The 27,787-nt window shown below is 36.4% G+C and overlaps 1 protein-coding gene across 3 annotated transcripts in view; it reads left to right on the top strand.

Moving 5' to 3' along the window:
• The window catches only part of LOC145268687 (uncharacterized), a 55,999-nt gene that overhangs the window by 12,753 nt on the left and 15,459 nt on the right, over window positions 1-27,787 (top strand). For 2 of the 3 annotated variants that reach the window (XM_080124198.1, XM_080124197.1), the window contains exons 2-3: window positions 1,202-1,287; window positions 16,247-16,463. In XM_080124198.1, the coding sequence (XP_079980324.1) occupies window positions 16,361-16,463 (103 nt within the window). In that variant the 5' untranslated portion in view covers window positions 1,202-1,287; window positions 16,247-16,360. Of the gene's footprint in view, window positions 1-1,201; window positions 1,288-2,269; window positions 2,379-16,246; window positions 16,464-27,787 lie in introns of those variants that run through there. The other variant, XM_080124199.1, reaches the window with a different exon arrangement.

Below are 27,787 nucleotides of genomic sequence, written 5' to 3'. Positions count from 1 at the left end.
CTCCGGGTCAGAGTGGACCTGGGAGCAATGGCAATTAAAGGGTGGCTCCACACTCTGGGGCCTCACCATCGGATATAGTTTAAAGTCATATCCAGGACCTTTAGGAATGGAGTGATTCAAATCTGCCTTTTTTTTTTTACATTTATATATTTGAAATAAAATGGAGGTGGAAGGACCTGGATACTCAACGTTTCGCCCGATTTATGCGGGCTTCTTCAAGAGGGATGGTCATTTGAAGAAGCCCGCATAAATCGGGCGAAACGTTGAATATCCAGGTCCTTCCACCTCCATTTTATTTCATATCGTCGGATTTAATCCAGCTCAACAATCATTTATATATTTACAAAACTTTTAAATTCTAGAGTGGATTTCGTGATTTTTTTGTTTATATATTTACAAAATGTTTTAATTTTCGAGCAGATTTTCACAAATTGATATTTATATTAATTTATAATATAAATCTCGCCTGTCTGTTTAAATGTATGTACGTATGTATGTATGTTTGCCTAAAACTTTCAATAGAGATGACAGATTTTCACAAGATCAGCATTGTTTTGAAGCTCGACCCTTCGGACGACAAATATCAAAAATTTGGTTAAAAACATTAATTCCTTCACCCTCAACTGGGCACTTTTCTACGGGGAGGGGTCGCTTTTTTAGCCGATATTTTTGAAAGTCATCCCCTCTTTTCGGTTGACTAGCCTTAATTTAAACATTTGTCACTTCCGGTTTGGCGATGGACGCAACAGCAAAGATGTCACGTTTTTTTTTTCATGTTCTTTTCTTTTTTCCAGTACGGGTTCGAGCCTGCCTGCCTACTACCACTTTTTTTTTTTTTTTAATAATAATACAAGGTGCCTTCAACATTTCTGCAACAGTGCCTGAAGGCCCTACAGCCTTACTTTTTTCATCTTATAGTTTCCAGTACCAATTCTTTCTTAATTCTTATTGTTGAACTGGACATTGTTTTTTGCATCTTCTAGAGTTTCCCTGTAAACTCAGTTTTGAATTGAAAGCCATGCTTAATTTCTGAAGAGTTTTCAGTGCGTAGCTGATCTGTATAAGTCTTGGACCATGTCGTTCTATGCGTTGGCGACCCTTCTACCACGCAAATGTCTGTTACCCCCCCCCCCCAAAGTTTTAAATGTTTCCTTGAAATGAATCCATGTATCCAATTTTTTTTTTTTTTTTTTTTTTCCAGTTTTGCCGACTGAAAGAGAAAAAAATCAAAGATCAGATTTCAAAAACGAGACAGTCATGTTTTATGGAAGAAAAATGCTTCGAAAAGTAAGTGTTGTCAGAAATGTATCCACTTTTTAATGAAAAAATTAATGTTTATATATTCCTGTAGTACTGAGCTTGCTAGTCAGCCAATCAGATTCTTTGTTATTCACACACCCGTTTATCACAACCAATGGTGGTGAGTTTATCAAGCAAAGGTTCACTCGATCTCTAATTTACCTGTTTCTTTGTCCTTTTTGGCAGGGATTTTCTTTGTGTTGCTCAGTGACCTAGTTTTGATCTGGACGTTTGTCACTTACTTTTTATTTTATGCTAGGGTATTGTTTATGTATTTGTTTATTTTATTTGCTTATTTATAAATCTAAATATTAATTTGTTTGACATCCAATATCACAACAAAAAAAAATATCACAGCAAACATTAATTAATGAGAAATTAATTGCCGCCCTTTATAGTCACTCTTTATCCTTAAAAATCATTAAAACGATTTCCTGTCCAAAAATTAAAAAAAAAAAAAACATGCCTGTCTGCTTACGATTTCAAATTTATGATTTAAAAAAAAAGTCATGTTCTGAGGAGACTAAGTTTTTTTTTTTTTTTAGTTTCTTTAGTTTCTTTTTAGAATTAAAAAAAAATGTGCCAGTGAATTGACATCTGTTCGTTTATAATTTATATAAAAAATTATTCAGAAAAAAAAAAAAAATTGAAAAAAAAACAATGTGTTGTGTGCTGAATTTTTATTTTAAAAAAATCTAAATTTATTTTTAATCAATTCAGGCTTAAAAAGAATTTGCTAAAAAATTGTTATTTGTTTTATTTTATTTTTTTATTCATTTTATTTATGTGTTTTAAAAATTTTCAACCACCGTGGAATTTCTGCAAGTTCTGCTAGTTATTGTTATTATTATTATGACGTCTGGTGTCACACAAAAAAAAAATCATCATCGCAAACATTAATAATTGAGAAACAAATTACCTCCCTTTATAGTCGCTCTTTATCGGTTAAAAATCATTAAAATCATTTCTTCTCCAAAAATTGCAAAAACAAACAGAACAAAAAAACATGGCTGTCTGTTTACGGTTTCCAACTGGCTATTTTATTTTAAAATTTTAAAAAGTCCTATTAAGAGGAAACTGTAAGTTTAGTTTTTGTTTTATATTTTCTTTTTAAAATTAAAAAATGTGCAAGTGAATTGATATCTGTTCTTTATAATTTATATAAAAAAAGAAAGTGAAAACTTACCCTAACCCCTTTTTTAGACGGGAATATTCACCGGTCACGTGAGAGAGATGGTCACAAAATGGGTGTTCAACTCAGTAGAACGTTATAATTGAAAACTGATCCCTGGCGATAAAAATCAAGATTTTTTTTTTTTTTTTTTTTTTTCAAAGTTTTTAAAAAAAATTTTTTTTTTTTAAATCTGAAAGTTAAGTTTTTAATCGATGAGATTACGTGAAAAAAAAAGAAGTGTAAATTGCTGAATGGTGGTGGTGGTGGTGGTGGGGGGGGGGTCCTAAGCAGCCGGCTAATTTTTCTTTTTTTTTTTCTTTATTTTGTTGTTGGAATGTCGGGTTTGTATTACTGTACACATAGATTCGAAAAAGTTGTCAAAAAACAAATATATAACAAATAAATGTTCCTATTTACAATGCCTCCCCACGGGACAGAGTTAGACACCAGGGTCGTTTTTTAACGTGGAGAAAAGGAACAAAAATAAAAATTGTCTCAGTCGTGAAGGATTTCTCCTCCACTGACAGAGAACAGGAAATTGAAGTGCAGCATCTGAAGAACAGATACTACACTTTGATCTTGTCCCGAAGGCCAAGAAATGTTATCAAAGGTAAAATAAGTTACTTTTCTACCAAACTGAATATAATTTTCGTGTTTTTATTCAATGTAACATGTTAATTCAGCTCGAAAAGCATACAGTGTTTACCGATGTAATATGTATTGGAAAATTCAAAATGGCGCTCGACTCTCTCTTTAACACGGTCAGTTCGGGAAAAGGTGTTATAAATAATAAACTAGACAAAATACTGTTAGAAATTTGCTCAATATATATTACCATGACATAACTTGACATATATTCGGTGTTTTTTTTTTTATAGTATTTTGTCTTGTTTATTATTTATAACACGTTTTCCCAAACTTACCGTGTTAAAGAGAGAGTTGGGCGCCATTTTGAATTTTCCAATACATCGGTAAATACTGCATGTTTTTCGAGCTAAAAACATGTTACATTGAATAAAAACACTATCCAGTTTGGTAGAAAAGTAACTTATCTTGCCTTTGATAACATTTATTTGTTATATATTTGTTTTTTGACAACTTTTTCGAATCTATGTGTAGTAATACAAACCCGGAATGTCATCTAGGTTTGTATTATGGATGTCGGTTCATTTTTAGTCGCTTTTTTTTTCTTTTTTTTTTTTTAAACAATTTTTTTCTTCATGTAAATCTATTGTGTGGGCGAAAGTCGTATTTGGCTGCATTCAAATGTTCTATTGTGTTGGTAACCATGGTTACTGGATTGGCGTTGCTTATAAACAAACTTTATTCCGTTATGACCTCCTCCTCCTCCATCCTCACGTTTCTTCTCTTGTTCCACTGGGGATGGGGTAAGATTTTTGCATTCCTTCAGAATCTAATATCGTTTACCAGACGAAAATTCTTACACAAGGTTGACGCCCAAAAACTCGTTATTTACCGAGAGTAAACCCGACTTACTTCACGTAATGCTACCTGGGTAAAAAAAAAAAAAAAAAAAATGTTTTTTCCATCATCTTATGCCCACATATATGGGTGGTTCTTTTAGATGTACACACAAACACACGTATTTGTGTGTGGGAGGGAGGAGGGGGTAAACTAGGTAGCTATCACAAATCAGCATACTTGTGTCGTGACAGTGGCTCATCCGATAAATATTGGTTATCTTCAGTTGGGATGCACAATTGAGCAATAATACTTGACCGTGGCCTTTATTTTTAGACAGAAAATATTGTCAGTACTAGATGCAGATTTGGGGCCAACAGTGGCCGACGTAAATAGAAGGCCGTTGCACTAAAGTCACGTGGTCTGGTGATGTCACAGAATAAGGTGGTAGAGAGTCATTCCCAACGTGGGGCATGGCAATATTTTGGTGGGGCATGGGCAGGACGTGCACCCTTGGGCTTACTATACCAAAGACTATAGGGCAATTTGAGAATGAGTTATTTTTTTCATCATCATCATTGTTATTATTATTATTATTATTATTATTATTGTTATTATTGTTATTAACAACAACAACAACAACAACAACAACAGTGAATTGTTTCATAGTGAATCTTTGTATTAAGGGGAGCGTCCGGCCGTGTATATATATATATATATATATATATATATATATATATATATATATATATATATATATATATATATATTTTACACAGTGATCACCACTTATCAAGGCCCGGAAGCTACTCAGGGTTAAGGGTTAAAACTATTATTATTATTATTATTATTACTATATAGTATACGTTTTAAATTTAAAACTTTATTTAAATGTCCTTTCGTTTTAAAATGTTTCTCTTTCATTGATGCCATGTTCTTTGGAACGTTGTTTAGATACGAGTTAATGGCCTTTTAAGCTTACTTCACTGAATAACAGGGATTTTTAATAACAAAAATTAAATATCACAAAGGGGAGGCATCAGGATTTTAGAAATGCCTAGGTGGGGCATGGCCCAAAATAGGTTGGGAACCACCGTGGTAGCCGATAAACAGCTATTATGAAGAGTTGTCATTTCCTTCTTCAATACTAAAAGAAACTGCGATCTAATAAAACTGATTCAAAACTTTTCTTTCTTTCTTTTTTTCTTTTTCTAAAACATTTGAACACATGCTGTGTCGTTTATTTATTTATTTATTTTACTCAACAATGTTTTTTGTTTGTTTGTTTTGTTTCTTTCACATTTATTTTTTACAGTATCTACTCTCAATAGAGGTGTGTTAATTAAAAGGGTTAAAAATATAGTTTTTTTGGGGGGGGGTGTATTACTGTACACATAGATTCGAAAAAGTTGTCAAAAAACAAAATATATATATTTTACACAGTGATCACCACTTATCAAGGCCCGGAAGCTACTCAGGGTTAAGGGTTAAAACTATTATTATTATTATTATTATTACTATATAGTATACGTTTTAAATTTAAAACTTTATTTAAATGTCCTTTCGTTTTAAAATGTTTCTCTTTCATTGATGCCATGTTCTTTGGAACGTTGTTTAGATACGAGTTAATGGCCTTTTAAGCTTACTTCACTGAATAACAGGGATTTTTAATAACAAAAATTAAATATCACAAAGGGGAGGCATCAGGATTTTAGAAATGCCTAGGTGGGGCATGGCCCAAAATAGGTTGGGAACCACCGTGGTAGCCGATAAACAGCTATTATGAAGAGTTGTCATTTCCTTCTTCAATACTAAAAGAAACTGCGATCTAATAAAACTGATTCAAAACTTTTCTTTCTTTCTTTTTTTCTTTTTCTAAAACATTTGAACACATGCTGTGTCGTTTATTTATTTATTTATTTTACTCAACAATGTTTTTTGTTTGTTTGTTTTGTTTCTTTCACATTTATTTTTTACAGTATCTACTCTCAATAGAGGTGTGTTAATTAAAAGGGTTAAAAATATAGTTTTTTTTTGGGGGGGGTGTATTACTGTACACATAGATTCGAAAAAGTTGTCAAAAAACAAAATATATATATTTTACACAGTGATCACCACTTATCAAGGCCCGGAAGCTACTCAGGGTTAAGGGTTAAAACTATTATTATTATTATTATTATTATTATTATTACTATATAGTATACGTTTTAAATTTAAAACTTTATTTAAATGTCCTTTCGTTTTAAAATGTTTCTCTTTCATTGATGCCATGTTCTTTGGAACGTTGTTTAGATACGAGTTAATGGCCTTTTAAGCTTACTTCACTGAATAACAGGGATTTTTAATAACAAAAATTAAATATCACAAAGGGGAGGCATCAGGATTTTAGAAATGCCTAGGTGGGGCATGGCCCAAAATAGGTTGGGAACCACCGTGGTAGCCGATAAACAGCTATTATGAAGAGTTGTCATTTCCTTCTTCAATACTAAAAGAAACTGCGATCTAATAAAACTGATTCAAAACTTTTCTTTCTTTCTTTTTTTCTTTTTCTAAAACATTTGAACACATGCTGTGTCGTTTATTTATTTATTTATTTTACTCAACAATGTTTTTTGTTTGTTTGTTTTGTTTCTTTCACATTTATTTTTTACAGTATCTACTCTCAATAGAGGTGTGTTAATTAAAAGGGTTAAAAATATAGTTTTTTTTTGGGGGGGGTGTATTACTGTACACATAGATTCGAAAAAGTTGTCAAAAAACAAAATATATATATTTTACACAGTGATCACCACTTATCAAGGCCCGGAAGCTACTCAGGGTTAAGGGTTAAAACTATTATTATTATTATTATTATTATTATTATTACTATATAGTATACGTTTTAAATTTAAAACTTTATTTAAATGTCCTTTCGTTTTAAAATGTTTCTCTTTCATTGATGCCATGTTCTTTGGAACGTTGTTTAGATACGAGTTAATGGCCTTTTAAGCTTACTTCACTGAATAACAGGGATTTTTAATAACAAAAATTAAATATCACAAAGGGGAGGCATCAGGATTTTAGAAATGCCTAGGTGGGGCATGGCCCAAAATAGGTTGGGAACCACCGTGGTAGCCGATAAACAGCTATTATGAAGAGTTGTCATTTCCTTCTTCAATACTAAAAGAAACTGCGATCTAATAAAACTGATTCAAAACTTTTCTTTCTTTCTTTTTTTCTTTTTCTAAAACATTTGAACACATGCTGTGTCGTTTATTTATTTATTTATTTTACTCAACAATGTTTTTTGTTTGTTTGTTTTGTTTCTTTCACATTTATTTTTTACAGTATCTACTCTCAATAGAGGTGTGTTAATTAAAAGGGTTAAAAATATAGTTTTTTTTTGGGGGGGGGTTGTATTACTGTACACATAGATTCGAAAAAGTTGTCAAAAAACAAAATATATATATATTTTTTTTTTATTACATTTTCACCCCAAACAAGGCAAATTGCCACTTTGGTGTAGGGGGCTACTGTCAGGGGCAACAACTACTGGGGTACTATGTAGGGATTTGGGCAGCAAGGTGTCGATTCACGTTACACTTGAACTTCTGCACGTCAGTACTGTTGGGGAAGCAGGGACCTGGAATGGAATTCCAGAGTCTAGCGGTTCTGGGGAAGAAACTATTGGAGTAAAAAGATCTTTTACATCTAGGGATCTCTACAGTGTGGGGGTGGGATTTAGCAGCCTGTCGGGTTTGTCGAGGGTGCTCCCGTCGTGGGGGCACAAGTGATTGCAGTTCGTCAGAGCATTCACCACTAAAATACTTGTAGAAAAGGCAGAGGGATGCAACATTTCGTCGATGGGACAGAGGCTGAAGCTTAGATGCCAGTTCAGGGCCTATCAGGTTTGCGACTCTCTTTTGAACCTTGTCAAGGAGCGAGAGACTAGTAGCAGATGCACCATCCCAGATGTGGCAGCAATACTCCATACATGGGCGAATGGTGACCTTATAGAGGTACAGGATACTTTCGGGTGTTAGTAGTTTTCTAGCACGGTAGAGAGAGCCCACCTTTCTTGCAGCGGCCCTGGCAATGCCTTCAATGTAATTGTTCCAACTCATGTTTCCTGTGAACGTTAGGCCAAGGAGTTTGAAAGATGGACTCTCAGATAAAGAGTCGTTGGCCATTGCTTTGGGTGGTAGAGAGGGTTTCTTGTAATTATTGAATGAAACTAGTTTAGTCTTGGCAGCATTGAACGCGACCAACCACTTTTGTCCCCATTCCACTACAGATTGGAGGTCTTCCTCTAGTGTTTCTGCCATTTCTTTAGAAATGTGTTCATTCGTCTTCATGTCGTGCCTGCCATAGAGTGTAGTGTCATCAGCATATATACCCATCTCAGAGGCAATGTTGTCGGGGAGGTCATTTATGAATATCAGGAACAATAGAGGTCCAAGGATAGAACCCTGGGGCACCCCCGCATTTATATCATATTGTTTAGATGTACGACCGTCGAGGACAACCTGGATTTTTCTCTTATCTAAGAAGGATTTAATTATGTTAAGTATTCTACCAGTGATACCTTATGATCTGATTTTACTGAAGAGACCCTCATGCCATACCTTGTCAAAAGCCTTAGATATATCTAGAGCTACCGCTCTGCCCTCCCCCGCTTTGTCCAGTGAATGGTATATACGTTCAGAGATCACAGTTAGAATGTCTGCTGTGGAACGGGCTTGTCTAAATCCATATTGTTTGTCAGTCAGTAGTTTAGCATCTGTAAGATGATATAACAAATAAATGTTATCAAAGGCAAGATAAGTTACTTTTCTACCTTACTGGATATATTTTTCGTGTTTTTATTCAATGTAACATGTTTATTCAGCTCGAAAAGCATACAGTGTTTACCGATGTATTGGAAAATTCAAAATGGCGCCCGACACTCTCTTTAACACGGTAAGTTCAGGAAAAGATGTTATAAATAATAAACTAGACAAATACTGTTAGAAATTCGCTCATTATATGTTACCGTGACATAAATTGACATATATTCGGTGTTTTTTAAATAGTATTTTATCTAGTTTATTATTTATAACACCTTTTCCCAAACTTACCATGTTAAAGAGAGTGTCGGGCGCCATTTTGAATTTTCCAATACATCGGTAAACACTGTATGCTTTTCGAGCTGAATAAACATGTTACATTGAATAAAAACACAAAAAATATATCCAGTTAGGTAGAAAAGTAACTTATCTTGCCTTTGATAATATTTATTTGTTATATATTTGTTTTTTTGACAACTTTTTCGAATCTATGTGTACAGTAATACAAACCCGTTTTTTTTTTTTTAGATTAGGTGCACCTCCACAATTTTCTTTTAAATGGCACCTTTTATAGGTTTTCGACCATGCTGAATACGAAAATCACATTGAAATTTTGCAGAAATAATTAGTTATCGAGATATAAAAAGTCGTATTATGCAGTGTATTCTTTGGCGGCCATATTTTTTTACGCGCGTGCAGTGTCAGTCATAGATGATTAGATTTGTTTATGGCGCGCGTGCGCGTAAAAAAAGATGGACGTTAAAGAATACAAGGCATAATACAACTTTTTATATCTCGATAACTAACTATTTCTGCAAAATTTCAATGCGATTTTCGTATTCAGCATAGTTGAAAACCTGTAATAGTCGTCATTTAAAAGAAAATTGTGGAGGTGGACCTAATCTGAAAATTTACCGAAATATAAACAAATTGAACTTATCAGGGAAGATAATAGCTTTTACGTTTGAACGATTTGAATTAATATTCCTAACACGTAAATAAATATTACTTCATCTTCATACAGTGATTTCGAGTTCTTTGTCAAGTGTCGTTATAATGGTCGAAATCGCCCTAAACTCTAGACGCAAAACTGAGGAGCCAGCGCTCAAAACAACGAGATATTATAAAAAGGCTGACTGGGAAGCCATCAGAGATCTTATCAGAGATGCCCCATGGGGAAATATTTTTTCTCTTCCTGCTGAACTGTGCGCAAATGAGACCACTGAATGGTTCAATTGAAGCACATGTTCCCATGCAGAAATTTTATAGCAAGCCCTACTCTCCCCAATGGTTTACTTTTACTTGTGCAACTGTCATTGCTCAAAGGCAGCATGCATACCGCAGATTTAACCTGAATGGTTCAAAACAGCAATTGAAGCACATGCGGAAATTTTATAGCAAGCCCCACTCTCCCCAATGGTTTACTTCTACTTGCGCAACTGCCATTGCTCAAAAGCAGCATGCATACCTAAGGTTTAACCGACATAAGTCCAGTTCAAACAGACATAAGTATATAGAAGCTAGAAGTAACGTTAAGAAAGAAATAGCGACAGCTAAGAGAGAATTTACTGAAACCACTAAAAAACGCATCGAAGCACAAAAATTAGGAACTCGTGACTTCTGGAAAATCTACAACAGTGTAGTATATAATGGGCAATCAACAATTCCCCCACTAACCAACAATCACGAGATTGTTTGCTCAGCAACCGACAAGGTTAGTATGCTTGCCAGCCGGTTTGCCTCAAACTCCAAACTGGACCCTTCCAACCACCCCCTGCCTGACTTTCCTTTGCGAACAGACGCCACGCTAGACGATCTAAAATCACCCCTGCTCAGGTGCAAGCTATCATAAAAAACCTTGACACTTCAAAAGCATGTGGATCTGATCTCATCCCAGTTGTGCTATTAAAAAAGTGCTCAGCCGAAGTAGCTCCAGTTCTCTCCAAACTCTACAACAAATGCTTTAATGAATCATGCTTTCTGGGCTGTTGAAAAATTGATTCTGTGGTACCAGTATTCAAGAATTCTGGTGAAAGAATTGACCCAGCAAATTATTATTAGCCTCCTCCCACTTTTTGCCAAAATATTTGAGACCATAATTAATCATGCTCTAGTCCATCACCTTACAGATGCTAAACTTCTGACTGACAAACAATATGGATTTAGACAAGCCCATTCCACAGAAGACATCCTCACTGTAATCTCTGAACATATATACCATTCACTGGACAAAGCGGAGGAGGGCAGAGCAGTAGCTCTAGATATATCTAAGGCTTTTGACAGGGTATGGCATGAGGATCTCCTCAGGAAAATTAAATCATACGGTATCACTGGTAGAATATTTAATATAATTAAATCCTTCTTAGATAAGAGAAAAATCAAGGTTGTCCTCGATGGTCGTACATCTAAACAGTGTGATATAAATGCAGGAGTGCCTCAGGGGTCTATTCTTGGACCTCTATTGTTCCTAATATTTATTAATGACCTCCCCGACAAAACTGCCTCTGAGATGGGTATATATGCTGATGACACCACACTCAAGGCACATTGCCACTTTGGTGTAGGGGGCTACTATCAGGGACAACAACTACTGGGTACTATGTTGGGATTTGGGCAGCAAGATGTCGGTTCACGTTACACTTGAACTTCTGCATGTCAGTACAGTTGGGAAAGCAGGGACCTGGAATGGGATTCCAGAGTGTAGCAGTTCTGGGGAAGAAACTACTGGAGTAGAAAGATCTTTTACATCTAGTGATCTCTACTGTGTGGGGGTGGGATTTAGCTGCCTGTCGGGTTTGTCGAGGGTGTCTACGTCGTGGGGGCACAAGTGTCTGGAGTTCGCCAGGGCATTCACCATTAAAATACTTGTAGAACAGGCAGAAGGATGCAACATCACGTCGATGGGACAGAGGCTGAAGCTTAGATGCCAGTTCAGGGCCTATCAGGTTTGCGACTCTCTTTTGAACCTTGTCAAGGAGCGAGAGACTAGTAGCAGATGCACCAGCCCATATGTGACAGCAGTACTCCATACATGGGCGAATGGTGGCCTTATAGAGGTACAGGATACTTTCGGGTGTTAGTAGTTTTCTTACCAAGGTGATCAGCCCGCATCAAAAAATCCCCGCCGTTGTGGTGGGTCACGTCCACCGCAAGCCTGTCCCAATTGTTCTTTACGCTCAGTTTTCCCTTCTTCCACCGGGCAGGCGCCGGATCGATCGACTTGCAGGTTTCACAACTCCTCACCACTGATTCTACCTCCTTCCTTGACACACAGGGGTCGACCAGTCTAGCGAAGTAGAGAGTTCGGTTTACACCGGGGTGCCCACTCTGACAATGGACGTCAGCAACATGGTCTGGTTTGAATCGACGACCCACCACGGCACAGTTCACAGGTGCCGATTCTTCCATTTCTTTCGGCTGATCCAGCCAACTGTGCGGCACTCTGGTCAGCCGATCCGCACGATTCTGACAGGACTGTACTAGTGTCACATCCACGACCAGGTTGTATTCCTTGATGGTTTCGGTTAGGGTAGCAAGCCTGATGCCTTCATCGCCAATCGTGCTTTTCCACTCAAGGCATCAGTTGTCCACCGATACACACATGTGGAGTCTGTAACAATGTGCAGGACTCTGGCTTGCCACTGTAACGCCAGGTTGACCCCCTTCACTGTGGCATCGAGTTCAGCCAGGTTGATGTGTCTGGCGTCATTTTCTGGCCGAAGCCAGAAGGCATCTCCCACGATAGATCCGTTGACCGCCAGAGCAACACCCAGACCGTAAACTCGCTCCCGTCGATGCACCATTTCCCTCACACCGGATTGTCCTCGGAGACTCTAGCCAAAGTCTCCTCTAGCATTTTCTGCAGGGCGGGGTCGCGCAGCTCATCATCCCACCCAGTTGACATGGAAGTCGCTCGTCGCTTTATGGCCGCCACCGCCACCCGGAGCCACCCACACACAGTTTCCCACAGATGGAGAAGACGCGTGACGCTAGTTGGGACTTCCAGGACGTCACCACCTCTTCCCCAGCGGAGTCCGTCTGCGCCGCCGCTCACACGCAGGCCAAGCACCTTCGTCCCATCTCGCAGTCGCTCCGGCTCCTTGCATGTTAGCCCGAAGATTTCAAAGTGTTCTTTAACCTTCTGTGCAGGCATGAGGCTCTCGTTCACGTAAATGTCATCGATATATGACGATGTCGCTTGTTGCACGGCTTCGTCCTGACTGCGGATCGCCTGCATGATTGCCGTCATGATTTTTGGGGCCACGTTCAGGCCGAACCCTAGCCTCATCAAGCAATAATGTGTCCCTTTAATCTTGACCGTCTGGTACGGCCACAGTGATTTTTTGATGCGTATCTGCAAGTAAGCTCTTCGCAAATCCAATATTGCTGCGTCTGCCCCTTGTTGCCGCCACTCTCTCAGTTTGTCTGCACCCGCCGTGTGCGGCTCAACGTGCTTGTTAAGTTCCCGGTAGTCAATGACGGGTCGAACTTTTTGTTCGTTCTCCTGCCTGATAGCCATCAGGGGAATCAACCCCTTTGGGGGCCAAAGTTCGTCTTCCGAGTACGGGACCAGACAGTGACAGTGACAGAGAGAAATGTGTACTGCTCGGCCCATGTTTCAAAATAATCTTGTCAGATTTTGACAAAATTTAAGCGCTAATGGAGTTATCTCCCTTGGCACACCCTCTTCTTTGTCTGTGAAATAGGCAAGGTGGTGGGATATGATTGATCTTATTAAAATTTGATTTTCCTCTGTAAAAAAAAAAATACTTGATCAAATTAAGTGAAAATTTTTTTATAATAACTTAATTCCATAACGGGTATGTACAATATATTTTTTTTTCAATATTTTTATTTTCTAATATCTTAGTTAAACTAAACAAGCACCAATGCTTTTCCTTTTAACTGCAGGTTTTCTTATAAGGGTCTAAAAAGAAAATAAATAAAAATGAACTTTAAGTAGGTATCACAAACCAGCATAGTGTGCCGAAAGATATAATACAAAATGGATGACCTCCCTTTGAAAACAGACAAATTTGAAAATAGAAAGTTGTAAGCGTTTTATATTTAGAAAAAAAAAAAAAAAAAAAAAGACGGTGCTTATACAAAGAAATTATCATTTAAAATGATAATTTGTTTGCATAAGTACCGTCTTTTTTTTTTTTTTTTTTTTTCTAAATATAAAACGCTTACAACTTTCTATTTTCAAATTTGTCTGTGTTTCAAATTTGGATGTTTGGAGGTGTATGTTGAGCAAAAAAAAAAAAAAGGAAAAAAAAGAGGAGTCAATTTTTTTTAACTTTGACCCCTATTATGACCCCTTAACATTTATTGTTTTGGGCTCAAATCAAGTTAGATCCATGTCCAAGGAACCTATATCTAACATTTCAAATGTTTAGACCCAAAATTGTCGGAGGAGTTTGGTAGAGTTCTCAAAGATCAAACCGTTGAACTTTGACCCCTTAACAGCCAAATTTCTGACCGAAAACCGATTACAAAGATTTTCCCAAATCTCAGTACCCTATATATCAAATTTCGTGTCTGTAAACTGAAAATTGAGAGAGTTATTGCGTAGGAAAATGTACACACACACACACACACACACACACTTTTATATATATAATAGATAGATAGATTAGGTGAAAGTACAGAATAGTTACAAAACACCCTCCCCTCCTCACGCTTTACGTTTTAAAGTTCTTTATATCTGCAAATATTTAATCATGGTAATAGAGAATCACTTTAACATTTAATTTGCAGAATGAAAATTTATTTAGAAATGAAATAAACTGACTTCTTTTTTTATTAAAATCTAATAATCTAATTTAGAAAGAACACATTTAAAACCCTAACACACCTAAAGCATTTCCCTTCCCACTCATACACATCACCAACCAATCCTAAAAAAACCTCCACCTCCCCACCTCTTTACATTTTTACAAAATAGTATATGTATTATGTTGAATAAAGAAACATGTTGGAGGAGGTCAATTTGACCAAAACCTTCACTTGTGAAATGGGCTAAAAAAAAAATTATATATATATGTGTGTGTGTGTGTGTGTGTATATATATACATAATTTTTTTGTATATTGTAATATTTATATATATATAAGATATATATATATATATATATATATATATATATATATCTATAAAAGTGAACGTATGTGTGTGTACATTTCCCCACGCAATAACTCTGTCAATTTTCAGTCTACAGACTCGAAATTTGATATACAGGGTATTGAGATTTGGGAAAATCTTTAATCCGTTTTCGGTCAGAAATTTGGCTGTTAAGGGGTCAAAGTTCAACGGTTTGATTTTTGACAACTCTACCAACCGGCAATACTTAGCTCAGTGGTCAGATGTCAACGAAGTTCCACAACGATTCCTGAAGCCAGAGTTGCACCAAAAGAAGATGATGCTGACTGTTTGGAGGTCTGCAACCGGTCTCATCCATTACAGTCTTTAAATGCAGGCGAAACCATTATGGCAGAGAAGTACTGTCCTTATTCTTTATCTGTGCCCAAATCAAAACGTAGATTCCATGAACAAAGCTTCTTTCTTAGAACTGCACGCCTGTGGAACTCTGTTCCGTGTGCCTGCTTCCCACCTGACTACAACTTGGATGTCTTCAAGTCCAACAGAAACAAATTCCTGATAAACCGCACCCTTAAGTAAGACACTTTATCAACTCTCCATTACTAACGATTACTACGATATTATCCCATTGATTACTGTACACGCAATGATCCTTATTCCCGAGTGGCTTCCGGGCCTTGATAAGTGGTGACTACCATGTAAAAAAAATAAAAAATGAATGAAATGCATCAGAAAGTTCGATAATAACACCCAGTATTAGTTAACAGAAAAGGCCCAGTTCTCCTCCATGACAATGTCGACTGTACATTCCTAAACCAACACTGCAGAAGTTGAACAAATTGGGCTACGAAACTCTGCCTCATCCACCATACTCTCCAGACCTATCACCTACCGACTGCCACTTTTTCAAGCATCTCGACAACTTTTTTTGTGTTAGAAATGTTTCAAAGACCTAAGCAATAAAAAAAAAAAAGAAGCGCTTTCAGCAATTTCATGGCCACCAGAACGCAAGATTTTTTTACGTTACTGGCATAAATAAACTTGTTTTGCGTTCGCAAAAGTGTGTTGATTCTCATGGTGCTTATTTTGATCAATAAATTTTTGTTTGAGCTGAAATATGTTCATCTGAATTTAAAAGTTGAAAACCGCAAAAACTTTCTTGTCAACCTGATATATTCAATTCCTTTCTTTTTTTTTTTTTTTTTTTTTTTTTTACACAGTGGTCACCACTTATCAAGGCCCGGAAGCCACTCAGGGATAATGGTTATTGCCAGTACATTACATTAGTGTGGAGATTTGATGAAGTGTTTACTTAAGGAGGCGGTTCATTAGGAATTTGTTAACATTGGACTTGAAGGGGCGGTTTAAGTAAAAACTTTACTTCCATTATCTTTAATTTCAATATTTGTGTTATTTTTTATTTTTTTTTTATTTCTCTTCCGCAGCATGAACAGGGCCGATATAAGTGAAGATTTTTTTTTTTTTTAATTCTTATCTTCAACTTGAAATACGAACGACATCTACGTTGCAATTAGCAATTTGAAAACAACCAATTCAACATGCCTGACCGCGAAGAAACAAAAAGGCGAAAGAATATCTCGGACAAGCATTTTTGTTACATCAACTCAGCCTTCCGATTCTGGGGAGCCCTTACACTTGTCGGTAATGTATTGCCTTTCTTCATCTTCCATCTTCTGGTGCTACCAGATCAGGCTGCCTGAAGATATTGGCTTCCTGAGACGAAATGCACCTAACATTGACGCCTTTTTGTTTTTCTACTTCCTTTTGCAAAACTTGATTTTGTTCTGCAAAACTGAAAAAAAAAATTAAAAAAAAAAAAAAACCCTTTTTCCTTCTTCCCATTTCTCTTTTTTTCTTCTTTTTTTTTACACGGGCATCACCACATTATCAAGGCCAAGAGGCCACTCGAGGATAAGGGTTAAAGAGTGTACAGTAGAAATTGGACAATATAGTAACCAATTCGGTAAATTTGTTAACGTATATGGAACGGCTCATCAAGAACTCGTTTATATTAGACTTGAAGACAACCATATTGTAGTCAGCCGGAAAGCAGGAAAACGGAAGACAATTCCACAGGCGTGCAGTTCTAAGAAAGAACCTTTGCTCATGGAATCTACGTTTAGGTTTAGGCACAGATAAAGAGTGGGGGGGAATTATTGATAGTGTTTTCAGCTAGACGAGTGTTTCTTGTGAAAGTTTAGCAAGAGGGGGGACCATCCTTTCTCTTTCTATCTCCCCCACTTCCTTCCTGAATGATTAAGCAAAAGAACCAAACCAAACCAAACTCTACAAATAAATATTTGAAGATATAAAAAACTGAAAGCATAAAAACTTTTTTCCAAAATAACTGGATTCGGCATTAAATAACCCGAAAAGGGTTGATATATGAGAAAACCAATCATCTTCACCTATAATATAAATCTCACCTGTCTGTTTAAATGTATGTATGTATGTATTTATGTATGTATGCCTAAAACTTTCGACAGAAGCGATGGATTTTCATGAGATTGATATCGTTTTGAAGCTCATCCCTTCGGACGACAAATATAAAAAAATTGGCTAAAAACATTAATTCCTTCACCCTCAACTGGCCACTTTTCTACAGAGAGGGGTCGCTTTTTTCACTGATATTTTCGAAAGTCATCCCTTATTTTCGATTGACTAGCCTTAATTTAAACCTTCGCCACTTTCGGTTTGGTGATGGGCGCAACAGCAAAGGTGTCACGTTTATTTTTCATATTCTTTTCCTCCTTCAAGTCTACTTGCCAAATACAACTTTTTTTTTTGCTCAACACACACCTTAAAACACCCGAGCAACGCGGGGCAACACCAGGCAATGCCGGGCACCTAGGCTTGCCTTGCAATAACACATGCTAACCGGACGCATGTATATGCGCTAGTGCTGGGATGATGGCTCGGAATCGGAAAAATTGTAACTTTTGAAGGAATTGGTATAAGAATCGGAAAAATTAGAACTTCTTTTCCGATCCTAAAAACAATTTCTTTAATTATCTTTTTATTTTATTTTTTTGATTTTGTTTAAAATAAAATTCTCCACTGCCTGAAGTCCTACCTAACTAATATTCCTGGAGAACCAAGTGCAAAAGAGATTCAGACAATTGCACTTAAGGGAACAACAAGGATACTAAAAAGAGCTCTCGGTCGGTTTAATAAAAAGCAGGGCAATGTTGGCAGCTGGTTTGGCTGCCCCATACCCAGCGTTACAATCTGCAAAGGAAGAAAATTAAAAAAAAAAAAAAAAAGTAGTAATAATAAAATAAATATTTATTGATTTTAAACTTCCAGGAAAACTGAAATCTATAGATCACCCCCACAAGTGTGTTTTTATGGCTGAGAAAATATATGGCCATTTAACATGTGTTTTACGGTAATCGGGACAAGATAACCATTTTATAGTAAAATATTTAGAGGTTCATAAAGAATCGGAATTGGTAATTGTATCAGAATCAGGAATTTAGTACGGAATTGGGAAAAATATTGGAATCGTCCCATTACTAATATACATATACAATGCCTACTAGACTTAAAATAAACACTGCCTTGTAACAGTTGTAATCAACTACAACTTTTCGTATGCTCTTTATTTGGAATTTGATTTGAGAAATGATTTTAATTGTCTAAACACACACACACACACACATATATATATATATATATATATATATATATATTACATAGGTATCACCACTTATCAAGGCCCAGGAGCCACTAGAGGATAAGGGTTAAATAGTGTACAGTAGACAATTGGACAATATAGTAATTGTCAGTAATGGAAATTCAGTAAATTTGTTAACTTAAGGGGAACGGCTTATCAAGAACTTGTTTACATTGGACTTGAAGACGACCATATTGTAGTCAGCTGGAAAGCAGGAAAACGGAAGACAGTTCCATAGGCGTGCAGTTTCGAAGAAAGAAGCTTTTTTCATGGAATCTACGTTTAGGTTTAGGCACAGATAAAAAGTGGGAGAAATTATTTATAGTGGTTTCAGCTAGACGAGTGTTACTTGTGAAAGTTTGGCGAGGCGTGACCATAGATTGAAGCTCAGTCGAGCACTTGCCATGAAAATAACAATAAAGCAAAGACAACCTCGCTACAGCCCCTCTTTTAGACTTTTGTCATTTGTTTATGACAAAAGTCTATATTCCAAATTTCATGATGTTGACCATCTTACAATTTATTCCTTTAATTAAGTTGACATTTACAATTCTTGACAGTAACTGTTTCATAGTGCAAAATCATTCATTTAATTATATCAATTAATGAATCTATTTTGCCATTAACTCCTCAGACGAAACAGCAACTATCAATCCACTAAAAAAAATAATGGCATAATAAAAGATAAAATAAAATTTATATATACACATTGTTGCAATATTTTTGAACGATCATGGGTGCATGATCCCACACTGTCGGGAGATTCTATTTGTAAACAATGCTGCTTGGAACTGACAAATCAAATTAATTCACGTTCTGCTACCAACCAATCAGAAACCAGAAATGCTCCATAAAAATTAAACCTTTTCTGTAGCAACTTCGCATATGTTTTCTTCGTGTCCACACGGGAAGAATCTTTTGTTCTGTGGCTTCCAACTCAAGAACTGTCTACTGAGAACCACTCAGCTCCAGGACTTGTATAGAACAACTAACCATCGGAAACTGTTCTGTCTACTGAGAACCACTCACTTCCAGGACTTGTGTAGAACAACTAACCATCGGAAACTGTTCTGAAACTAAACATGGCTTACAACTCTAGTAGACACATTGATATATATATATATCTAGACACATTGATATATATATATATATATAAATATATATATATATATAAATATATATATATATATATATATAGTTTTAGATATATGTATATCCGTATGCGTGTTGTTGTAATCAGCGGAGATATATATGATACAAGTGAATTGATCTCCAATATGTCACCATGCCTCCATTTTGGACTTTTTTCTTTACCTTGCCGGAAAAATTTATCATCTTTTATACCTCTGGAAAAGACATCACGGGGGAATTTTACACATTCTGGATGCTACCTGACATTTGGAGTTTGTTCCAAATGTTACGGATAACTCTATTTTTCCCCTTTGATTATTATTCAAGCAACTTGGCAGAAATATCCTGCTAATAATTGAACTCCTTTCAACGTTGGATTGCGTAGGTTGTATGATGTCTTCTATCTATGCCTTTTAAATCGTTTTTGAATAACTTTTTGAATATATGTATGCTGATGAGCAAAATATATGTTTATTCATAACTGACAATTTTGTTAACTGCATTTCATTTCTTCGGGTGATATGAGCCATTATTGAAAATCCGTGGATTAAGGAAATAAATATAATTCTTCTCCATATATTCCTCGTTTCAAACACTAAATTCTTAACTTGAATATATTTTATGTATATTTTTAATCTAAAGAATTTAACTTTAATTCTTACATTTATATTTTGCTCTATTTTTAAATATTGAGCTTTTTACCTTTTTGGCTGGGATCGTCTTGAAATTATTATCTCACCATAATGTTTAACTAGCAGGACCTGTGGAAATTCCACAGGGGACTGATTCATATGTAATATATTGATGTTGGCATCCTGTAGATGGAGACGCTCTGATATTATTGTAGCTCTTTTGTTAAAACTGCAAAATTATTTATCTAAGTTAGCAAGAACGCCTGGCAAAGCCCGGTCATAAAGTATGTTTAAATATGATATTTTAATTCTTGCAGATTTCATATATATTATTATAATGTTCTATTGATTTTTATATATTATAAAGTTGCGATTTTAAAAATAAAAAAAAAATGTATCCATATGACTTAGGTGCATGAAGGCTGCTGCAAAGAAGGTGGGCTCTCTCTACGATGCTAGAAAGCTACTTAAACTTACAAGTAATCTATATCTCTACAAGGCCACCATTCGTCTATGTATGGAGTACTGTTGTCACATTTGGGTTAGTGTATCTGCTAATAGTCTCTTGCTCCTGGACAGGGTTCAAAAGAGAGTCACCAACCTGATAGGTCCTAAACTCTCATCAAAGCTTCAACCTCTATCCCATTGTCAAAATGTTGCATCCCTCTGCCTGTTTGACGAACTACAAGCCCTTGTACCTCTTCGACGTAAATACCCCCGATAAACCCAGCAAGCAGCAAAGTCCCACCCCTATACAGTAGAGATCCCTAGATGTAACAAAGCTTTCTACTCTAATAGTTTCTTTCCCCAAACTGCTAGACTTTGGAACTCCTTTCCGGGTTCCTGCTTTCCCAACTGTACTGACATGTCTTGATAGTCACCTGCAAAACAGATAGGTCGAAGAGGAAGTATCGAGTACTGTCCATGCTCACCGGATTTGACTCCCCCGCCCTGGATTTTTCTGGGGGGGGGGGAATGTTAAACACAGGGTTCACACCCCAAAACGATCTACATTGAATGAGTTGAAAGCAACCATTGAAAGAAGATGTGTCATCATACCAATAGAACTGATTAGGAACGTTTTCGATCCAATCAGCGAGCGTTGTCAGTTGTTCATCGACCACAATGGCCAACAATTTGAACACTTTCGATAATTAATTGTTGGTTTTTATGGTTATTTAATGAGTGTATACATTTTATTGGAACACCCTATATATATATATATATATATATTGATTTTGTTTGTTTTTCCTGTTGAAACTGATCTATAATTATTAATCTTTATCATCAATATTAATATAGCTCTAGGATAAATATACATATTGAGCTTATTATATATCTACATTACTATGGGCAATGTTCCTTTAAAGTATAAATATATTACAATAAACTTTGCTCTTTAGACTTTAGGTCTAATTCCCGCTATAAAATTAACACACACACACACACATATATTTATCTATCTATATTTTTATAAAGTAATAGGGTTCGTGTGTTTCTGTCTGTGTGTACAGCTCTCCATCATCAACGAAATATAAAGGAGGTAAGAGGGTAGATCTCTCCTGGTAGAGAAACATTAGAACCCATTTTAGGATGTTTCTGTTATAGGAGACATAAGAATCTTTGCCTAATTTCTTTATATACTAGTCTACAAACCACCCCCATATCGAATGACTTATGCTCATTTGCATATCACATTATATTAAATCTCTTTAACTAATTACCTCGACCTTATTACATATTGGAAATATTCTAATCATTTCAACTGTACTATTTACAAAATCTATTTAACATTTAATTATTTAATATATTTTCATTTAATTTTATATTCGATTTACGTATATTATCAAAACAATTCATTGGCAAGGAAAGCTTTATGTTTTGGGATTGTATTGAAAATGTAATGGAAATTTCAATTAACTTTATTAAAAAAGAAATAATTTTATTTTTAAATGAAAAAAAATCAATTTAGTAAAATAATTGTATTAAACACCCCCAGCCTTGTCAGCAAACCTGTAAACCTATAAAAGTTAACATTTCGAATGTAAACAGTGATTTTTCGATTTTGTTAGCGCTTGCCGCAATTAAAGACAATTAAAACGGAACTAACTTTATTTCCATTCTATTTTTTAAACAACCCCCAAAACATAACGCTCTCTTCCAGTTATAGCCAATTTTTTTTTTAATTAAATAAAACAGGTCAAAATAAACAGATAAGCGCATTTTCTTTTACATTTTTCTTACACCCATTGTCATTTAACCAACTGCAGGATATCGTTACTTTTGTGGGGTTGTTTTGAAAATGGCACGGAGATTATAATTTCGTTCCAATTTAATCTTTCTGGTCGAGCCTATTTCGAAAGCCTGTCTTATAGATTTGAACTACAAATAATTTATTACATTTTGATTATTACTATCTTAAGACTTAAAGCTTATATTTATTTCATTTTTCTATTTATATATTGAATTAGTTATTTCCAGTCTTATTTAAACTTAGTGCTTTCTTTAAACCGGATGAACCTTTTATAAAAATATGAGTTTAACGTAAAGAACACGAACAAGGTTTTATTCAACTGAATTTCTTCCAGTTTACTAACAAAATATATAAATTTAAAAGAGATATAAATAATAAAATAAAAAGGTTATGTAATTTAAAAGAAATACACGTACTCACAAAAGCAGAACTTTTTTTACACATTTTTTTCTTTAAAACCATAACAATGAGACTAACAATTACCTAGATCTTAGTAATTATTTGTTTTAATAGAACTGTTTTAATTGTACTGTTTACTTAGTTAACCTAAGTTGGTATTACATTTATTTTACATTTACTTTTTTTTTTTAATTATTACTTTTAGACTGTGACGTTTACACCCGGAAGTAATGAGTCACACGTAGGTCGCTTTTATTCATTCCTTTTGGTCAAGATACACAAATGAATTATTGTTACCATTTTATTGTTATCTTTTTTGTTTTTACACGTCAATAAAAAATGTTTTAAAAATTGGGAGTTACTAGGACGTCCCCCAATATGAAAGGGTGAATGCGGTATTATGGTGAAAGAAGATACTAGCTGGGAGAAACTTTTGACTTTGTTTAGTTCTGGAGTGACAAGGATGACCAACGACCCCCAAAATTCCCCCCTTTTGAGTTGGCCATGTGCCTAAGTTTTTTGTTCACCGTTAATTTTACTGTATTTTTTAACATGAATAAAAGATTTAATATCTCAAAGTGTAGTATCTGTTCTTCAGATGCTGCATTTCATTTTCTTGTTCTCTTTCGGTGGAGGAGAAATCCTTCACGACTGAGACAATTTTTATTTTTGTACCTTTTCTCCACGTTAAAAAACGACCCTGGTGTCTAACTCTGTCCCGTGGGGAGGCATAGTAAATAGGTACAATATAATTGTTTATAATTGTACTATTCAGAAATATTATTTATAGTTCGTCCATTTCAGTTAGTATACATTACCTTTACGCTTAATTAATTTACAATCATTAATATCGTTAAACAATTCCGTTTAAAACCGAAATTATGCCACCCAAACGAAGTAGAAACGAAAGTGAGGAAGAAAGAATGGAAAGATTGGAAGCTAATAGACTAAGAGTTGCTGCAATTCGCTCCAATGAAAACAATTCAGATAGAGAAAGACGTCTAGAACTTAACAGGATACGTCAAAGAGAAAGGAGAGCAAGACTGTCAGATTTGGAAAGAGAACCCCAACGTGAAGCTGACAGAACTAGACATGCTGTAAGGCGGTTAAATTCATCACAAGATGAAATTCAAGAAAGGCAAAGATATGCACTGGAAAGAGAAGCAATATTACGATCGAATGAATTATATGAGGTAAGTAGACGTACACAAGGTCAGTTGAGAGTGGCTCAACGACATCAGAATGAATCGGAAACCCAACGAAGCTTTCGCCTATACCAAGGGCAACAACGAGAGGCTGCATGGAGAGAGAGTATGACTTTGCCCCAGCAATTGACAGAAAACGAGGCAGCTAGACAACGAATGACTGCTTTGAGACACCATGAAATAGAACACTGCAATAGAAAAGGATTGCTCTACAACAAAAATGACTCTCTCACTACAGCTGATATAGGAAAAATGGACAAAGTATGTCAACATTGCTCAGCTGTAAAATTTAAAGGAGAAACCCCTGGTTGTTGTTGTTCTTCTGGCAAAGTTGTGCTTGATAGCTTTCCACCACTGCCTCAGTTGCTTCAAGATTTGCTCTCCGGCAATGGTCCCATCTCTAAAGATTTTCTGCAAAATCTACGCAGTTATAACAATTGTTTTGCAATGACATCATTTGGTCACAAAATTGCGGCAGTACATGGGTGGAATCCTTCTTTTAGAATTCGAGGCCAGGTTTGCCACCAGATTGGGAGTCTTTTACCACCTGAAGATGAAACAGCAAAGTTTATTCAAGTCTACTTCTTGGATAGTCTGGAAGAGGAACTACATAATCGGGGACGTGACAGTAGACTCAATAGAGACATTCTCCAAAGTCTGACTGAATTTTTACATGAGAACAACAGCTTCATTTGTCAGCTGAAAACAACAAAGGAGAGGATTGAAGAAGAACACTTGGTAGAACATAAAGTTGTCATAAGGGAAGACCGAAGGCCGCAAGAAGAGCATCCACGGCGATTCAATGCTCCAACAACAATGTATGAGATTGGAATATTAATGGAGAATGAACCAACAGCTAACCGGGATATTGTCTTGCATTTTAGAAATGATACATTAAAACGAATCTCCGAACTACATCCCCTCTACGATACTTTAATGTACCCGTTAATGTACCCCTATGGTTCTCCATCTTACAACATCTACATGAAGGCATCCAATGGGCGAAAAGTTACCCAACAGCAATTTTATTCGTACCATTTAATGACTTGGCCTGGAAACTATTTTCTCTGGTACCGAAGGCTATTTCAACAATGGCTGGTGGATGTGTACTGCAAGATTGAAACAGAACGTTTACAGTTTCTGAGGCGTGAGCAACAGACCCTGAGAGCTGACAATTATAGCAACTTGAGAGATTCAATTCTTAGGGAGGATGGGAATCCAGAACAGTTTGGTCAACGAGTTGTACTTCCGGCAACTTATACAGGAGGCCCTCGATACATGTTTGAGCGTCAAAGTGATGCCATGGCATATGTTCGGCGAATGGGCCGAGCCAACCTCTTCATCACGTTCACAACAAATCCAAAGTGGACAGAAATTACAGAAAATTGTCTTCAAGGGCAAGACCCTCAGGATCGTCCAGATATTGTTGCCAGGGTTTTCAGGCAGAAGCTAAAAAAGTTACTTGAATTTATTAAAAAGGGAGGATTTGGCAGGTTGAGGGCTTTCCTGTACAGTATTGAATATCAAAAAAGAGGACTGCCACATGCACACATCCTCACCTGGCAGGCCCCAGAGGACAAACTTCTACCAGAAAAAATGGATCTCTGCAGATATGCAGAGATCCCTGACAAAGAGGAAGATCCTGATCTTCATGCTAAAGTGATGGCACATATGGTGCATGGACCTTGTGGACCATTTAATCCAAATTGTCCATGTATGATTGACAACAAATGTTCCAAAAAATACCCAAAAGAATTTCTTCAGTGTACCGAGCAAGGCCAAGACTCTTACCCCAAGTACAGGCGAAGAAAACCAGAAGATGGAGGCCAGACTGGTACAATAAGGATAAAGAGAAATGGTCGGTATGTTAATCAAGAAATAACAAACCAGTGGATTGTTCCGTACAACAAGGTCCTCCTTCAGCAGTTCAACGCTCACATTAACGTAGAAATTTGCAGCTCGATCCAAAGCATCAAATATGTCCTCAAATACGTGAATAAAGGATGTGATCAAGCAGTGTTTGAACTACAAAGAACTGATGGAGCAGCTAACCAACAAGGCCAAGTACAAAGTCACATTGTGGATGAGATCCAGCAGTTCCAGAATGCAAGGTATGTCGGCAGTTCAGAGGCGGCCTGGAGGATATTGGAACATCCCATCCATGAACATTTCCCCCCAATTGTACAACTTTCTGTTCATCTTGAAAATGGGCAGCATGTCATGTTCTCAGCTGATACTGCTCTGGAACGAGCCCAAGGTCCACCGCCTGCCACAACTTTGACAGCATTTTTTCAACTCTGCCATGAGGATGACTTTGCAAGGGGTCTCAAATACGTAGAAGTCCCTGAGTTTTACACTTGGAACAAATCGACAAAGAAATGGATGAGAAGAATGCGTGGGGTACAAGTTGAAGGTACTGAAAATGATGATGTATGGAAGGCACCATGCATTGGGAGAATCTACACGATTAGTCCAAAAGCAGGGGAGTGTTATTTCTTACGCCTGTTGCTCAATGAGGTTGCTGGTCCAACTTCATTTCAAAATTTGCGAGCATACAATGGTCAGGTGTTTGAAACATACAGAGCAGCGTGCCTTGCTCAAGGCCTTCTAGAAAATGACCATCACTTGCATCAAGCAGTAGGAGAGGCAAGTGCCACTCAATCACCTTCAAATTTGCGAAGCCTATTTGTGATAATTTTAACAGCCTGTGAGCCAAGAAATCCTCTTGAGATCTGGATGGCTTTTCGTGATGTAATATCTGAAGACATTCTTCACAGATACAGGCAAGAAGTTAACAATCCAGAAGCAGATTTTAATGAGGACATCTACAATAAAACTCTTTATCTAATTGAAGAAAAAGTTCTCCTTATGTGCGGTCAACCATTGGCAAGCTATGGATTACCTGCACCAACGCAAGGGAGAGATGAAAGACTCGCGAGAGAGTATCAACGTGAAGTTACTTATAATCTTGAAGAACTTTCCCTACAAGCAGAAAATATGCAAGAAAAACTGACCGATTCTCAAAGAGAAGTTTACAATTCATTCATGGCAATGTTGGAAGCACAAGGTGAAATGAACAAAAACATGATGTTTCTTGATGCTCCAGGTGGTACGGGCAAGACTTTTGTAATCAATTTGATCCTTGCAAAGATTAGATCCATGAGAAAGATTGTGCTTGCAACAGCATCCAGTGGCATTGCTGCTACTCTACTACAAGGTGGCCGCACTCTTCACAGCACTTTTAAAGTACCCTTGGATACTCATCGAATGGATCAGCCAGTTTACAGAATTACTGGTAACTCAGCCTTGGCAAATGTAATTAGAGACACCTCTGCAATCATTGTAGACGAAGCCCCAATGACGCACAAGAGTGCTTATGAAGCAATTGACCGAACACTGCAAGACATCACAGGAAACAAGAATCCCATGGGTGGCATTCCAACCTTATTTTGCGGTGATTTCCGTCAAATCCTCCCAGTGGTTAAAAATGGCACAAGGGCTAACATTGTCAATGTAAGTTTGAAACAATCCTATCTCTGGAGGCACGTTATAGTGAAGAGACTGACTACTAATATGAGAGCCTATATCTCTGATAACACAGCTGCAGCAGACTTCTCAAAATTGCTTCTCCAAATCGGTAATGGTCAGTTTCCTATCACTTCTTCACC

This window comes from Euprymna scolopes, chromosome 44, assembly GCF_053919585.1.
Source record: "Euprymna scolopes isolate OS-2025 chromosome 44, ASM5391958v1, whole genome shotgun sequence".
NCBI classification, from domain to species: Eukaryota; Metazoa; Mollusca; class Cephalopoda; order Sepiida; family Sepiolidae; genus Euprymna; species Euprymna scolopes.
This window is presented reverse-complemented; position numbering and strand designations above follow the sequence as displayed.